This window comes from Labrus bergylta, chromosome 6 (genome assembly GCF_963930695.1).
Source record: "Labrus bergylta chromosome 6, fLabBer1.1, whole genome shotgun sequence".
NCBI classification, from domain to species: Eukaryota; Metazoa; Chordata; class Actinopteri; order Labriformes; family Labridae; genus Labrus; species Labrus bergylta.
In genome coordinates, this window is record NC_089200.1 from 29,684,425 (window position 1) to 29,701,614 (window position 17,190).

Consider the following 17,190-nt stretch of genomic DNA (forward strand, 5'->3'; position numbering starts at 1 on the left):
CTTAGCATTGTTTTTTTTATAATAGATGTTCTGTATTAAAAGTCCTCATATTGACATTAATGTAAATGTCAATAATAAGTTATTAGTGAGGCCCGTATTGACCCAATCATTTCATGAAAAAAAATCATGAAAAACAAACATCTCTTTTATAATTCCTGGCACTAAAACTCCTCTGTGCAGATATAGCCACACTAAAAGGCTGCTATTTTTGAAAATACACAGTGACCACTCAGTGCCACACAGGCACAGTACCCAGACTAACAAGTAACCATTCAAGGTCATCTCAGTTTGTAAACTAGATGTGTAAAAAAATCACAGCTTTGCTCTTTAATCATCTCATTTTTTATCATGTACAATGAAATCCCTTCAATATGTTCTGCTTATTGGCTATATCTTCCCCTTCAAGCAAACCATTGTTTTCTTTTTAATCTTCTTTAATTCAGACAGTCTGCATAATCATCGCTAACATTTTCCCAGTTGTTCCACCCAGAAGCTGGGCCAGAAAATTACTGCTACTTAAGGATGCATTAAAAGATGAAATTCCACCATTAGCTAAAAAAACATGTCTACAATGTATGCCTGTAATTACCCCCAATTTGATTGGATTTTTCTTCCATTGGGTTGAACAGATAGAACAGTGTTTTTTTTCTTCTTCATGGAAACTGATTATCAATTTAACATATGCTAACCTCTGCCGTTCAGCCTTCCGTTAAATCTTTACTTTGGGCTGATTTATAAAACTAAATCCAGTTATTTGTCTCTGAAAAACTTCAAACATAGTTTTCTTTCTTTTAATACATACTGAAGGGTGAATGTTCAAACCAGCATCTTGTCATACTTTGTCTTCTTGTGAAGCTATATAAATGCTGTTTGGAATCAGAGTTTCATGAGACTTCCTTCAGATAAATCAAGGCAATAGTTTCAGATTTGACTTAGTTCATTTCATGCCACCTTGAGAAGACATGTTTGTGTCTCGTAGAAATGCTTTGCATATTCATCATTTGAAGAGAATTTGATGTTTTGATGAAGTAGTAGTTTCAGCAGAGTTAGAAAGACATCTTCAGAGGATCTTAAAACTTAAAAAAAGAAAAGAAAAGAAATGCACCCTTGCTTTGCACTTCACTGTTTCTTGATCATTTGTGAGTTCTGCCTTCTGACTCATAAACGAGAGCCTTAAAACAAGTGGTGCGTATAAAAAAACAAAACAAATAAAAACAGTTTATTGATAGGACTAGAAAGCTAACATGCAATCCCAAGGTCACTCCACAGCTCCCTTGTTCACAGCTGGATACGGAGGTTTATTAATGACAAAACCTACTGAGCAAGCACAGAACAAAGTCAAGCTGTGATCAATCCAAACATCAGGCTGTGAGTCGATTCAGGGACATATTTACAAGTTTAAAAAAATGTTATCGGCTCCAACTGTTAGACGCGGCTGTCAAACAATATTTGGCAGATTTCTAGCTGCTTTGGGTCACGTTTTCAAAGTTCTTCTAGTGGAATGAAAAACAAACACAGATGTACTGATATGACATTTCACTTCTTGGGTCAAAACTTGCTGGAGTTTGCTTTGCTCTTACCTGGAATTTGACTGTGAGAAGAGAAGAAGCAAAAGCTGAAGGATACGCTTTGAAGAGGGTGAGCAAAGGCAGGCCTAACACCCACTGAGTCGCAGCTCCTCTTGCAGAACTTTGATAAAGATCACATTTCACTCCTTTTTTTGTTCTCAGAACTTGTTTTGTACTGACAAGCCTGCTTTCTACTTTTCAAATCTGGACCACCGAACTGCTTTCCTCGTGTTTTTTGTTTTTTTACTCTCTCAATAATTCTATCATTAATGAACTTCCGAGTCTGGGAATTATGGATGAGTTTGGGGAGGATGGGAGGCTTTCCCCTCGTACTCTCTCAGCGGCAGTCAGTCATAAAGCAGCACTTGCGTAGGTTTGAGAAGACACTCAGCTCTCTGATGTTGCACTAGAGATGTTTTCAGCATCCTCACGCAAGCATGCCTTTAATTTATTCCATACAGTTAATAGCACATGTATGTGCATGAGTGCATTAGCCATGAAACACTTAAAACACTCTTTGATAAAAAAAAAAGCACATAAAACCCTAAAGAGTTCTTCCAGTATTTATAGAGCTGGGGTATTTTTTTTCTTCTTTTTACATATTTTATGATCTAAGTGACTAATAGGGACAAAAGGTTTGGAGCTGCTGTAGTAGGTTGTTTCAGCGAGCAGGCTGCAACACCGTCCTTAGGGAGGAAATGACCACATCAAAGTGCGTCCTCTCAAAGAGCATTTTTTGGCACTGATGGCTAGATGATTATTTGTAGAGTAGGATACCTGCAAAGAGAAACCTTCTATCATGGGGTGTACTTATTTTGAAAACCACAACCAGCTGTGTTACATAACTTTCTTCACAGCCACCAGACTCCATTTACAAAAAAAATGATGTCTAAAACAAAAAGATATCCTCTGTAGCTTTACTTTCTGAGATGTTTTCAGACCCTTATGATAACTATTTGAGCCTCTTTTGGTGTTTTCTCACATTCAAAAAATCCTGAAATGTGTGGGATGAGCTGCCTGTGTGAACACAAATAAGATGGGATTTTCCCTGCCAACCTCCTAGTGAAACATCTGCATGAAGTCAGGGCTGCATGGTGCGCCATGCATGGTGCAATGTGCCACCTTCATGCATGTAATGAAACTGCTTCATCATGTTTTGTACTCGCCAGTATGTTCTTCTCCACTCTTTCATACATTTAGGGATATACAAAAAAAAATGCCATTATACTGTCCTGCTCTGACGCTTTGTCCGTCATTTCCCTGGCATACTTTTACCAGCATGTCCTGCCCCTGAGACCACACCCACTCCCGTCTGACAGGGAGAGTCTCCGCACTGTGAGGTGATTGTGTGATCAGGCAAACCAGGCATGTGCCGTATTGGCTGATAAACACATGTGGAGGCATTTAATTGGTTGTCCCTACCTTTTTGAATTTTTCTGACCTTTCCTTCAATTGTGTACCTACCCTATGTAAATGATGTTTGTTAATCTGTTTGTTGATGACCCTGATGAAGGCCACGAGGCGAAACGCGTCGGTCTAAATTGTTAATAAAGTTGATCTTTTTGCTACAAGTGTTGCTGGAGCATTTTGACCTGATCTGGCAAGTTGAAAAGATTTCAGGGCAGCCGATCTGAAATTTCAGGACATTTTCAGGGGCGCATGTGAAAAAGGCCTTGGTTGGCCGTTTTACACCATGTTTCACCACTGACAGCTGAAGTAATCAACAACAGCAATTCCAAAACATAATGAAGACCCTAAGATATGTGCGCAGGTTTTAAAAACTACAGCTCAAATATTGTGATATGTTGCATCACCGATATGCTAAAAGCTTCCTCCCATAATGTGATACATTTCCTCACCGTTGAAAAGTTTCACCACTGTACTCAGACTGTCCAAACTCGGGTTAGAAAAGAGAGCGGGGATGAGGGCAAACAGCTTCACACCTCTTGCCCCTCATATCCTTTTGCAGCCTTTGTCACTGCGAGAATGACTTGTGTTCTTAATTTACTACCAGGCTGCTCACACAGAATGAACAGGCAGGTTCAGCAAATTCATTAATTTATCGAAGCGTCAAAGAAACCTCAGAAATCTGACAGCGGACACAAATCAAGTTTTCAGCTCCTGACTGTTTATCGCTTCACCTAAATTAGCCCCCGTTATGCGCAGCAGTACATTAAAAACCCTCAATCTCCAGACATTTCAGTTTTTTTTTTTTACCATTAAAGCTTTTCTTTTTCTGCTTCTGTCTGTGTTTATGTGCGTCCAACCCCTGCAGGAGTAGGTTTATAATTATCTCACACAGCCTACTTGAAATGATTCATTATGTTTTAACATCTTAATCGAAATGCCAGCCAGCAGAGCGCTGTTAGAGTATACATTCTATCCTCAGCGCAAACAAAAACATCAGCTGTTTATTAGAGGGAATGGTATGCATGCTCAAATCATTGGAGGAATCGCCTGGAGGATGCAAATTCTTGTCCTGTTCATTAATTTAGTGTCTGCTGCAAAAAAAAAATGCTATCATGTCTCTCAAATACTCCCCGATGTTTGCTTTTCTTTTCTCATTCCATTTTTGTTTGTTTCAAGTCTTTTACACAGACAAAGTCACGTTCCTGTTTCTCCCTCTTCTCTTGTCTTCTCTTTTCTCTGTAATATTCCTCTTTCAAATCCTCCCTGCTCCTGCGGGTCCATCCCTTTGACGAGATGTGATAGACGTCCACACAGTTTCCTGAGTAAGCGTCCCTGTGCGTCGCTCTGTACACGGCCTCTCTGGCGACTGCTGTGGCCTCCTGCAACGTCAGTCCCCACTGAACCCCTTGGTCCAGAATGGAGTAGGCGTATGGGGATCCAGAGCCCACAGAGAAGAGGGTTCCCTGCAGGCGAGTGCCGTCACTGCACACGTAGATCAAACTGGGTCCAGAGAAACTTTCTGACTTTCTGAGATTTGTTGAAGAGGAAGTCTTTGTCTCTGCCTGAGACGCCTCTTCAACACTTGTATCCACAGGCTTTCCAAGACCACTCATCTCTCTACAATCAATCTTGGCGCCCACATGGTCACGGCGTCCATCGTCCTCTCCTCCATCCCACCCACACAGCGTTGCTGCCACACACAGCTCGGTCCCCTTAAACGGGTGAAGCATGTAGGAGAGCAGTTTGGCCGCTCCTCTCGTGGAAAGCCGTCGGCCGTGACGGAGCTGGTAGAGCCGCAGCTCCCGAGCCAGAATCCGCTTCCAAAGAGCGCAGTCGGCCGAAGTGCCCGAGGTCGTGCCGACCAAGTGGCTGTGAATGGGCAGGATCTTCTGGGACGCCGGGCACGCAACGAGCCCCGAGCAGCTGGAACGAGTGTCCGCCGCGGCCAGCACGCCGCCTTGGAACATGAAAGCCAGGGTGGTGGTGCCGTGAGACATGGGGAAAGGAAGAGGGACGGACTGAGAGGAGGATAGGGGAAGGTTGGTCGGCGAGGAGAGGGAGGGTGCGACGGAGTCTTGAGAAAAGATGTCACTGGAGTTCTGGACGGGTCTGATCTGCCCAAACTGTATTGGACTTTCATCGAGGTACCCTGCAACTGGTGTATAGAAATTAAACCAACTTGTTCTGTCTGGAAAAGGAATCACAGAATTACATCCAGTCTTCTTTCCAAAAGTGGTGAAGCTGTCCAGAAAGTTGTCCCGGCATTTGCACAAGTCCTGTAAAGCCATTGAATATGACAAAATCAGTTCTGTGTCTGAGAAAGGTGAAAGGTGTGTCATGCCATCTAGTTGTTGCTAGCAGCGTTTATATACACAGCAAGATGGCGTCCATCCAACATATCAGCAACAGTAACTGATGCCCTTGACTCTGAAGCATAAATAGTCAGCAGCTTGTCGGGGTTATTAGCTTCGGCTTCAGTATCAGTTTTGTTTTTTAAGATCATATGTCTTCAAAGTCTTGTGTGGGAGTACGCCGATGAGAACACTGATCGATGCTAAGGCCCTGACATGACAGCATCAAATTAATTTAGAGTCTGAGCTTTTGATGCAAGGCTCACATTTAAGTTCCCTGAAAGTAAAAAAGAATCAAATGTTTAAACTTCACGCATTAACAGGGGCAATCAAGTGGGGTTTTTTTGTTGTACTGCATGTTGCCCTTTTAAACACAGCTTATGTAAATAACCACACTTGCAACACCAGTCAAACAGGTAACCCTGCCCTTGTTTAGGAAGTGTACTGCCACATGTCAACATTTGACACATTACTGACTTCATGCTGAATGAATTCACAATGAAGGATAACATGTTACTGTGACCCTTTTTTACTCAGCTTTAGGAAGAAAACTTCAAAATGAAAGTGTTCAGCTCCGTCAGTTTGAGATGCGTCTTCTCTGCTGCTGTGATATTGGTAAGAATCTTCTGTTTGATTTCTTGAAGGTGAGCCCATTGTTCAGTGTGTGCTCAGCAGACAGTGTTAAAGAACTAGCTTTAGCATGACAGACATCTTCCCCAGGAGACGGTTATATCACCACATTTTTAATCACGTTAATGTATTTAACATTAGTAAAAAATTACTGAAGCCTTATGAGAACATGCATGTAAACATTTGATTTAACTCCATTTTTCTGTGATTATGAATAAATTTCAGTTGTTGACTCGAGATCTTGACTTATTCATCTCCTTAGTTCACTATCGATGGGTGTCAATCATCCATAGGTTAATTTAGTCATTTTTTTTTTTTTTTAGACCTTGAGAGAAATAAACTAGTTATCAAAGGAAACCCAGCGATGTTATTCAGAGAGACGGTGATATATAAGTGGAGATCTTGAGAAACCTACCAAAATGTACTCAAACATTGAAAAACTGAGTAAAACAAAATATGTGATGTATGTCAGCTTAAAATTCAACTTTTATGTGTTTATGTCGGAGCTAAATTCAAGGATCTTCCAGTTTCAAGTGTTAATTATCTGTTGTTGTTTTTTACAGTGAGTAAATGTGCCAAGCTGTGTGTAAAGTTTTTTTTTTTTAAACATTGGGCCTATTAACAGTCTATGGGCCTGACACAAAAAACCCTTTACCTTTGAATCATGTTTTTGTCCATGTCAGACTGCTGAATGTGTAAAACTTGATGATCAGCCCTTTTAAGACATCCATCCACTGCATGCAGTCCGTCGTAAAAGTTAATTTAAAAAAACATCAGTAAAGGGTACTTTTTTCTGAACCAACTAGTTTGTCTCCATCGTTAGAATCCTTTCATACCATTATACAGTAAATTCTATTGTCTTAGTACTAACAACACCAGACCCACAATGTCCAACACTAGCCTGCATGTCGGGAATTTTTTAGTGGACTTGCAAAAAATGTTAGCCGCGCATGTTATTGTGCGTTACCTCTGTTCATTAGGCTGGGGATGACTTCATGCTGTGGGTTCAGTACAACATTCTTTAAGAGGTTTCTTTTGTTATGTAAGACAAAGGTATGAAACTTGATCTGAGGTTGTATTCGAGCCTGACAGACTTTGAGGTCAATAAGGATCTAGAGTGAATAAAAGCAGCTCCAGCTGTGATGGTTGATCATGTTTGATGTTTGAAGCATATAGATGTACTAGGGGACAGCATACCTCAGCCTAGAACAGGTGCTGACATATTGAAAATTAACAACCATGAGTGCGCTGTAGGGATCAGCTGGAAGAGCCGCGGTATTGACGTCACGCCTCCGCTATGGAAAACTTAACTTACTGATAAGAACACGGCACAAGTCCCTCAGGTGGGTTCAGTCCACAGCAGAACAAATTCTTTTTTGGGTCTGAAGCAGTAACTCACTGTACCTTCCACAACAGAACTGCCAGTCATGGCATTTTATACCGTTTTATAGCATCAAATAATGAACAAAAAAGATACTTCTCGGGAGAAATGTGACTAACTCCTGATGACACAATATTTGAGAAAATGTATTCAGTGCTTTTAAAAAAATATTTGACCCATGCATGTCCCATCTGTTGTCATTGAGAAAGCAAAAGTTTATGACCTGCACTGCAGCCAGTCAGCACATTATGCTGTATAATATCTAAATAATATGGCTTCACTACAAGCTTTTGCTCAGTCCATCCTAAATATACACACTTGCTCTCCACACAGACTGTTCTCCGATTATACAACCAGTGCCTGCAGAAACACTAGAGAACGATACAACACGTTCTACAAACAGACTGGAACTGACTACAAATAAAGGTTACCGTCTGTTCAGCTGTGATGCTGCATGTGCTGCAGACTGTGAACTATAACAGTTCTCTCTGCTCTCTTTTCTTATCAGCATATACATAAAACACGTAGTCCTCTACAGATATACCTGTATGTGGACTGGTAATGAACCACAAATGAACTGTCTGCATGGTTTAAAAAATATCTATATTTTGAAATTTTGCAATCAGCAATGTCATTTAATCATGTCTTCTGCCTCATTCGTTTGGCAGATTAGTATCTGTTTACATCTCCACCTTTTTTTAAAGGCTTTATATGTGATTTTTCACACTTAAATATAATAGAAATCAAGTATATCCTCTGAAAATAACTCTGAGTCATGACTGTCTACAATGGGTGTAACACCCGAGTCCCACTGTCTGTGATGCTTTCTGAGTCCTATCTTAAGTTTGTTTACATCGCCCGGACGGCCGGCTGACTCCTCCCCTCACGTCTAAAAGTTGTTTAATTGAGGGACTAGAGAAAAGAAGAATAACATACTGTACTCACTGCTTAACTGTGTTTCTAGATCACGCTCATTTCAGGTAAATTTACATGCAGTGTGAAGATACCAGCATAATAAAGATCGCTAGCATTAGCATGCTAACACAACAATGCAGCGCAACTTGTTTTGGTTTCATGCTTGTGCTCAAGGGCGACATCTGCTGGATCAAAAAATCACATATAAAGCCTTTAAGAAGAATCCAACAGATACTTTCCTGAGTGGATGAGAAACTACAGGAACACACTGGAAAGCGATGGATCAAGGCTGTGGGTGATGATGTGCCACGTTCACAGCTTGTTTTTTTTTTGCCCCAAGCCCCAAAAACATCAGTTAATACGGACGTGAAAATGTCCTCTTGCAATTCGATTGGGCAAAAAAGATTGCCTGTTTTTCTCTTTATTTTCTCTGTCTGTATTTATTTCCCTCCTCTTTTCTTTCACCCAGGCACTCGTGTGCGTGTCCAAAACCATTTCGACCTCCTCAGCCCGGCCTGCTGAGAGCCGGCCTGACAATTTCATAGAGTTTCACTCAGCGCCTGACAGAGTGGTGGATGGCTCAGCGGTCCGTGTGCACTATCGGTGCTCCAGGCCGTGTCGGCTCGCTGTGGAGGTGGTGGTTTCCACATTAAAGAAGACAGATTTTGTCGTTTTCAGGAGGAGATGGATCGGCGGCGCGCCCGGAGTCTCCAGGATCCACCGGGTGCTGCTCAGATTGCCTCCGTCCATTTTATATCAACAAGACTTTTTCAACAGGAGAGTTTTGGACGCACAGAAAGCGTCTGTCCGTGCTTTGTTGGAACATCTTGATGAAAGCAGTGAACCCAGGACGCACGAGGGCTCCTCCAGGTTGAAGGTTTATAAAGTGCTGCAGATATATCCAAATAAACGTCCCACTGCGTGTGCTTCATGGTCTGCTCACCTCATGTGGCGGATGAGCAGAAACAGAACTCAGTGTCCACATGAGTCAGGTCAGAACAATCATTGTGATTTTAACATCCAATCTTTATCATGATATATATTGATATTATTATGAGCTGTATGTAATCATTTGCTGTTTTCATGTCTACACAGATGTAATTGATATGCTGACATTCCCTTTGGCGAGCACCGGTGAATACCTCGGAGTGATCCGCAGGCTGCAGCCTTTCAGGGACCGATCCCTGGAGAGAGCCCGGCGTCATGCTGTGACAAAGCCCAGGTTTGGACTTCACACACTTGATTCTCTCTCTTCTTATTTTAGCTGCCGCTCGTTCTGTGTGAAGTTAAATTGCACAGCAGGAATCTGCAGCGAGCATCCAAAGGTTGTGTCGAACACTTGACAAGAACAAGATTATTGGACAATAAATTCTGTCATCCGCTACATATTGCCTCAGATGTAAGAAAGCAAAGATTATTTATGTATCACCTTTCACTGACAGAGGAATAAAAGAAATCCAATATAGAATCAAAAGAATAAAAAAAGATAAAACAGTGAATGTAATGTACAATGGGGACAGGTAGGGCACAATCTAAAAAGACAAAATGCCACCTCCTACCTAGATGCTCGTCTTAAATCAGTGTTTTATTTTTCCGACATGATGCACACAGTATGTCTCCATGACTATTGGGAGCATACAGAGTACATGGAGTAGATTGAGCCTCAGTGACATCACCCAGTGGTTAAAGGACAGCTGTTTTAAGGCCTTAAGTTCAACATCATGCTCTGTTTTTAGTAAAAAATAAATGTGTTTGTTTGGAAAATACAGAAGCCAAGGGTTAGTACTGATGAGATAAAAGGTAATACAATGACAACCAAGGCTTATTAATTAGCTGCAATAAAAAAAAAATGAGAATGAGATTCAGTTGTGGAAGCTAAACTGACTTGTGTTTTGAGACCTAAAAAAGCCAAGAGAGTTTGTGAAACAGTAAACATGCAGCTCACGCTGAAATGATTCCTCTTCAAATTAGCAGACGCTTTTGTCCAAAGGACGTACATCTGAGTGCAAGTACAACACAAGCAAGGATCCAGAGAGGAGGAGAAAACATCAGTTGGTGCAAAGAAACAGCTTTAAGTCTGATGGGATACAGGTGCTGACAGGCAGGGCACAGAGGTGATGCATCGTTTATATCTTAGTTTGAATCTTCAGGGAGGCTGGCTGAACGACGATTCAAACTGAGGAATTCAAAATAACTCTCATGATCACTGTTCTTGTAAAACAGACCATGATTAATCTCTGTGGGAAAAAAACAACTTCAGTCCTGACTCGCATTCATTCATTCAACCATTTGTTAAATCTCAAGAAGTCCTTAAGGTCTCTTTTTCAATGATGTCGAGAGAACAATCAAAACAAATTGATTCAATCTTTCTTTTTTTTTTCTTTTTGATTGATTGGTGACAGGAAAGTGAGCCAGCAGATAAGACAAAACTATAGTTACTCTAAAGAGCACAGTCAAATTGACTTACTGTACCGTGGTAACGGTTGCTTTGAGCGTGTTTTGTAAAGTTGTTCCAGGTGTGAGCAGCACATTGGTAGTGTTTGTGCCTGGAACCTCCAGCTTTAGCCATCAGTCGATGGAGTCTGATAATGATTAATGATAATAATAATAATAATAATAATAATACATTTATTAAATGTAGTATTAACTCAGTTTAATAAAGAAGTGGTGTCAGCTGTAAGATTACATGAACATGCTACAAACGTGTACAAACCACCAAAAATAAATCAATGTGAAGGAAAAACAGCTGCTTGTTAGTGTTAACAAATCAACAAAATACTACTCGATTTAGTTCAATAATTGAGTTAAGATTTAGAACAATAAAAAACAGAGTCAGTCATATTATTTAAAGATAACGTTTAACGACCAAACTGCATTGTTGAGCTCCTGGTCCATAAATAAAAAACTTAATATCAATTTAACTGTTGTTTTATGAAACATTGTCAGTAAAGTAGTTATTTTTTTAACATGGGCCTCTATGAGGAAAGACTCTCTTTTAGAGCCAGCCTCATGTGGCCATTTGAGGAACTGCAGGTTTCTTGGCTGCCTGATTGTGAGACTTTTATTCAGCAGCTTCAAAGTGAAAAGAATTGATCTCCTGTCGTTTATGGTGCATCTCAGTTTCACTTGGAACAGCCTGGAAGTTTTGGATGTGAAGATCCCCCGTTGTGGTGTTGGAGGTCCATGAAATTAAAACTAAAACCGACCATGCAGGCCTCTGTAAGGCAGCGCCAGAATTTAAAATGACTTCAGAAAAAAGCTGGAAGTCTGCAGAGAGATTTAAATTTGGAGTTAGATGTGACCATCTGTTGAACTGTGTTCATGTCCTGGCAGCAAATTGTTAATGGTTTGCAAACTGTGTCACTGCAAAACATGAAATCAAGTTAACATATGCTTACTGATAAAATATGTCTTCTTACTGGGAAGTTTTAAATCCTTTAAGCCTCTCACATGTGTCAAGTTTATTTTCTCTTAATTATCAAGACATAACCTGTAACCGAAGAAATACACTCAACAAATCATATAATGAATCAAATAATGATAATACTTTAGATACATTTCTAAGCAAATCTCATCCCTAGCATAAGTACTTCTGGTCAAGGTTACTAAAATCCAGCATGACAGTTTTTCCTCCTGAGAGTATGTAGCTTTATTTCAAGATGGTTGTAGCATCATCCAACAGATCTGAAGATTTAGGCCACATTTACACAAGAAAGATCCATTGAAAACAGAGGGTGCATTCGAATTGTCCCTCCTATCTCCTTTCACTATCCACTTTACCTTAACCCTGGAAGCATTTAAGTGGCGGCCATGATAAGAGCCGTTCGAATTCTCTAAAAGTTAAGGAAAGGTGGGTCAATGCTTCCTTTATAACCTCCTTTAGCATAGGATACACTGGACCATCCTTTACGAAAGGAGATGAGATATGCCGCCCCACAATTCCTTGCGGCCGCAACATTTAAAGTGAGTCGCGCATCCAACCGTTCACGAACATTAACGATGATCGTAACATTTTCAACATTTTACGGCTTCTCCCCCTTGTTTTGGGAGCTTAATTTTTGTCAGTGTTGAAGATTTATTAAGGTCTAATAAAAGAGATTTACCAAACGTGACCAAAAGATCTGAGCGTGTGAGGAGTGTCATCTTTCAGTTTCTAAGTTTGTCTGTTTCTCCGGTTAAAAGGACCATCTACAGTTTATAACTCAGGTGGTTTGTGTTGATATGAGCGGATTGATCGGGTCACAGGTCACTGATTGTTTCCCCTCGGCGCTGCCAGCTGCACTTTCACTTCCCCGTCTTTACAAACGACTCAACAAGCTTCATGAAGCCTCTTCAGCGGAGCATGTGAGCTTTTTATTTACGGTCAATGAAAAAACAGAGAGGTCAGTCATTTTTCAGCAGATAAGTGCTGCGTTTTAAAATATTACCTCACGCTTCAACAGCTGATGAAAAGGATTTGTTGAATCATGTCTGTTTTTGGATTTTTAGAGTCACCTTATCCGTGTGGATCTACCTGCTGAAATGGTGTCACAGGAAACTCTGCGGGATCATCCATCACATTGACAGAAAGAATGTATACGAGTCGGTTGTGTTGCAGCTTACAGACGCAGGTGAGTCACAGCAGCTTGTGGGTACACCTAAATATCAGCTGAAGGGGATTAGACAGAGGTATCATGAGACGGTTGTGAGTGATGGTGTGTGTTTTGCGAGGCCGTGGAGCAGACTGTGTTATAATGTATTAATAAAGAGCTGTGGATCTCTCTGTGGTGAAATATATGACTGTCATATCTCCTGTGTAGGGGACGTCATAACTCAGGTCCGTGTGACAACTGGAGAAGATGCTGCTTTCCGGGCTGGTTTAATGTTGCCGCTGTGGAAGTGGATTAGATTAGACTGTTACATACAGGACTCCAAGGTATAAAAACCTCAACATGTGATTCTGGGAGGTGGGATAAGGAAACACGGGCATTAAAAACAAAAAACAGCTCCTGGCTACATCCTGATTGGTTCAGTGTCCTTGCTTTGCAGTGTTTGATTTCCTGTGAAAGAGGCAATGGTTGGTTTCCAGCTGGGAAACTGCAGGGGGATTGCTGTGTTTCTCCAAAATTTGAAGAGGTCCACAGCTGAGAGGGTTTTATTTTTCAGTGTGTCATGAGCTCATGCCTTTTATTGTTTCCGACTTTCAGGCACTGCTGGATGCATCGTGGGATGATATAATGCTCAGAATTACATATGAGTAAGACATGTCATGTTTTTTTTAAAGACACTTTTTGCAAAATGTCCTCTTTTTACTTATTCAAAAGCAACACGTTACTGTTGCCTTTCCAAAGCACAAGTCTAAAAACAGAGATGACTGACACAAGCATCATTATCACTATGATCAAGAGACTGGTTAAAGTGTTTTTTTATATCTTATAGTTTTAATCAGAATGTCCGACTTGATGACACTGATGGATACTTTGCGATGGGAGGAAGCAGGTTCTTGCCGGGCATCCACGGCTATTTCGGGCCTGCCAAATATTATCGTTTTGGAACTGAACAGGTAAAAGAAATATGCCTGTTTCTAGTCATGAGTCAAATGTTATTGCTTTGTATTTAATCCCTATTATGGGTATAGTTTATTAAAAATACAATTGAATCTATGCCACAGGTGAAAAATCAACTTCAACCCAAGTCAACTGAACTGGAGCTGGATGCGGCTCATCAGGAGTGTCTGGAAATGAAAACATTTACAAAAGCTTTCCTTCACGAAGTAACCCAGAGTCACCCTATGTCACAGATTAGCAAAGGTGAAACATGTTTTGTATTTATTTTAGCCCTTTACGAAAGTATTCTACAGGACTCACCCTTTCATAGATTTAGTATAGGCATACAGGGTGTCAATCAAAGACTGTTCCTAAGAAGTAACATGGCCACCCTGATGTCATCTTTTAGTTGTGGATCCTTTTTGAAGATCCTGCCAAAATGCAGGTTTAAAACACTTCTAAACAAGAGACTCTGTCCATTTCTTATACGTGTCCGTGTGTTGTCAATACAAGAACTGCAGAACCTTACTTGTATGTGAACTTTTCTGTTGACTTGGTGTGTTTTATTTCAGACACCACTCCCTTCATCAGATCATGGGGTCAGACTGGAAATAAAATCTGCAATCAAACATGGAATTTTGAAAATCAACTTAAATACGGCCAACTCTTTCATTTCTTGCTGTCAAAACAGGAGGAAATCAGAACAGGTGGGGTAGATAAATCCAGGGCTTAATCACATAAGTTGACTCGTGCACAACTCACATCATTAATTACAATTTTAATCAACTTTCTGTGTCATTGTCTGTAGGAGCTTTGGGCATGGAGCACCTTGGGAGTGCTATGTTTGAGCATGCAGTAAATACAGTGTTCATGATCAATCAGGACCATAATAAAATAACTTTTAATTCAACGTCTTTACTGCGAGAGTCTTCCTGCTTTGGGAATCACAAAGCATCTCTCCTGTTGGCCTCCATCTACCTCTCCGGTCTGGGAAACTCAGTGGATCTACAAAAGGTAGATTCAACGCTTCCTCCTTAATGATTGATGCCGAATGGACCCTAGAATTGCAAAACTATTTTTAGATTTTTACGAGTTGCTTCTTAATTATTTACAGTATTTGTTCTTTGGTTCTGCAGAGTGATGGGAAAGTTACCGTAAATTAGTAATTAGTAACGATCTTCAGTTCTCGGGCGGGCAACAGATTCAACAGTTGATATCCTCAACAACATACGATGATACGAGGCTGTTTAGTGCCGGCTTATACGTAGATCACGTAGTGATTTTAAACCAAGCCTTGTGTGTTCAGATGGAGTGGTTCCTCCTTGCTCTACAGAGCTAACTTGAGCTACACCTGGCTCTTCAGTGTTTGCAGTTTAGGGCTCTCTGTCGACTGGTTTACTACAAGGCTTCCTTCCTGCACATAGACTACAACTTACCACCCAATCTTTAAGTTGATCAGGTAAAAATAATGTCGGTATATATCCAAGAATGAAAGCTCATTACTAAAATATCTTTAGCATGCATGTCTTTAGTGGGACACTTTCTCCCAGGATGCCACTGTGCTGACGTTAGCTTTACCTCACCTGCCCAATCAATCTCAATAAACCTTACTTTTATGTAGCCTACTTGTCGGCTATTTAAGTTACAGAAACAAGTGCTTTTAAATTTCTGTAGTTGTAATCGCTTAAGTGTATTAAAAAAATAACTATATGTACTACTAGTTACAGCAAATAGTAATGGAGTTACAGTTACTCCTGATACTGGTGCTGTAATATTAAGAGGACTGGGGTTCATGAAAAGTCACTTTTTTTAGCCAAACATATTATCTTTACCTGACACATAACCAATCAGTCTTTGTGCTTAATTCTAGATTAATGTATACAATTACAAAAAAAAAAATAATAATAATATATATATTACTTTGGTTTGGTGAAATCACCAGAACAGCTCGGTTAGTTTCAGTAAAATATTACAATTTGGGATCAAATCTCAAGGGACATAAATATGGTAAAAGAAATACAACTATCGTGCACATTATTCGAGCCATGCAGGTTATTGTCACCACATGAACTTCTTTAACATATAGCCCAACTGGTAAGTGATGATTGATAAAAACAATGTATGTTTGTTTCAGGGTCATGTCTATAGTTTGATTGGTGCGGCTGCTGATCACCGTTTGGCCCTGATGCATGCTGGGTATAAACACTCACAAGGACTTGATGGATTCCCTAAAGACTTGGACTTTGCTTACAGCTACTATGCTAACACAGGGCTACAGAGCAGCATTGACATCAACAGCATTCATGAAAACAAGGTATGTAAATCTCAAATCACTGGTAGAAATGTATCATAACCTTCAGCCATACAAGATTCTTGGTCTGGCAAAATGTGTCTTTGGTCCACAATGGTAAGACTGGGACTCTTATTGGATATGTTGATTGAAATTGTAGGCAGACAAAGCACAAAATGTCATGTTTATGATCAAGAAACAATAAAATATGATGAGAAAGGATACGATAGATGAACTTAAAAGTCCTCTGAGGAAAAAGTGTCTTGTCGTGCTACACACATTTACCTACATACACAGTAGTATGTAAAAAAAAAAAATTAAAAGCAAACAACAATATGTTATACACAAAGAATAACAAACTATTCAATTAGTTACTTCTGATTGTCTCACTACATAGCAACCTCTACCATCAGTGTGTGAATGTGTAGGTGTGACCTGCAGTGTGAAAGCACTGAGTAGTCAGATGACTAGAAAAGCGTTATATAAACTCAAGTCCATTTACCATTCATACTAATTGTACATGTGAGTCTTAGTGGAGCTGATACTTGAGTTTTCCTAACAGTCAAGCTTGTCCTGCTTGAGATTGAAGATAAAGAAAAAAGTATGGTAACAATTTTCTTAAAACACACAAAGTAAAGAAGCTGTTCAAAATGTTTCTATGTACAGTACAAACAGACCTAAAAATAAATCCATCATTCATTCACAGTTGTACATTAGACATTCGCAAAGAGTCTGTACAAGCACATGACAGCCTCTAAAACATGATTAATAGTACGTTTGATGGTCCAGCAAAGAGGAAATGTTAATTTGAAATGTGAATGAGTCAGCAGCCTTGATGAATAGAAGAGGAGCACTCCAAATATTAAAAGAAAACTCTACTTCAGACTTCATGTTTATTCTTGGAACATTTGAATAAACTGCATCAAATGAAAAAGACTCTAATGTCTGCTGCCGCTTGAATAAGCAGCCAATGCACAGAGAAAACTGTTGTGGTGACTGTAGCTGGTGCATTTCGAGCAACCTGCGGAAACCCATTCTGAGTAAATGTCTGTACAATAATCTGTCTGGATACAATCTTAATTAAACATCCTGGAAACCTATTTCCCAGCTCCTTATCATA

At 40.1% G+C, this 17,190-nt stretch overlaps 2 protein-coding genes across 3 annotated transcripts in view; one reads left to right on the top strand and one right to left on the bottom strand.

The window, feature by feature from the left end:
- Window positions 1–17,190, top strand: part of LOC109983321 (protein sel-1 homolog 3) — a 48,251-nt gene that overhangs the window by 19,385 nt on the left and 11,676 nt on the right. The window contains exons 2-12 of one of the 2 annotated variants that reach the window (XM_020632965.3): window positions 5,867–5,944; window positions 8,725–9,247; window positions 9,351–9,477; window positions 12,744–12,865; window positions 13,055–13,170; window positions 13,442–13,491; window positions 13,674–13,797; window positions 13,906–14,044; window positions 14,353–14,487; window positions 14,589–14,794; window positions 15,915–16,094. In XM_020632965.3, the coding sequence (XP_020488621.1) occupies window positions 5,888–5,944; window positions 8,725–9,247; window positions 9,351–9,477; window positions 12,744–12,865; window positions 13,055–13,170; window positions 13,442–13,491; window positions 13,674–13,797; window positions 13,906–14,044; window positions 14,353–14,487; window positions 14,589–14,794; window positions 15,915–16,094 (1,779 nt within the window). In that variant the 5' untranslated portion in view covers window positions 5,867–5,887. Of the gene's footprint in view, window positions 1–5,796; window positions 5,945–8,724; window positions 9,248–9,350; window positions 9,478–12,743; window positions 12,866–13,054; window positions 13,171–13,441; window positions 13,492–13,673; window positions 13,798–13,905; window positions 14,045–14,352; window positions 14,488–14,588; window positions 14,795–15,914; window positions 16,095–17,190 lie in introns of those variants that run through there. The other variant, XM_065956154.1, reaches the window with a different exon arrangement.
- LOC109982246 (proteasome subunit beta type-11-like) lies at window positions 422–5,285 on the bottom strand. The gene has a single exon (XM_065956348.1). It carries the CDS (start codon window positions 5,264–5,266, stop codon window positions 4,130–4,132), a length of 1,137 nt encoding a protein of 378 aa, XP_065812420.1. The 5' UTR covers window positions 5,267–5,285; the 3' UTR covers window positions 422–4,129.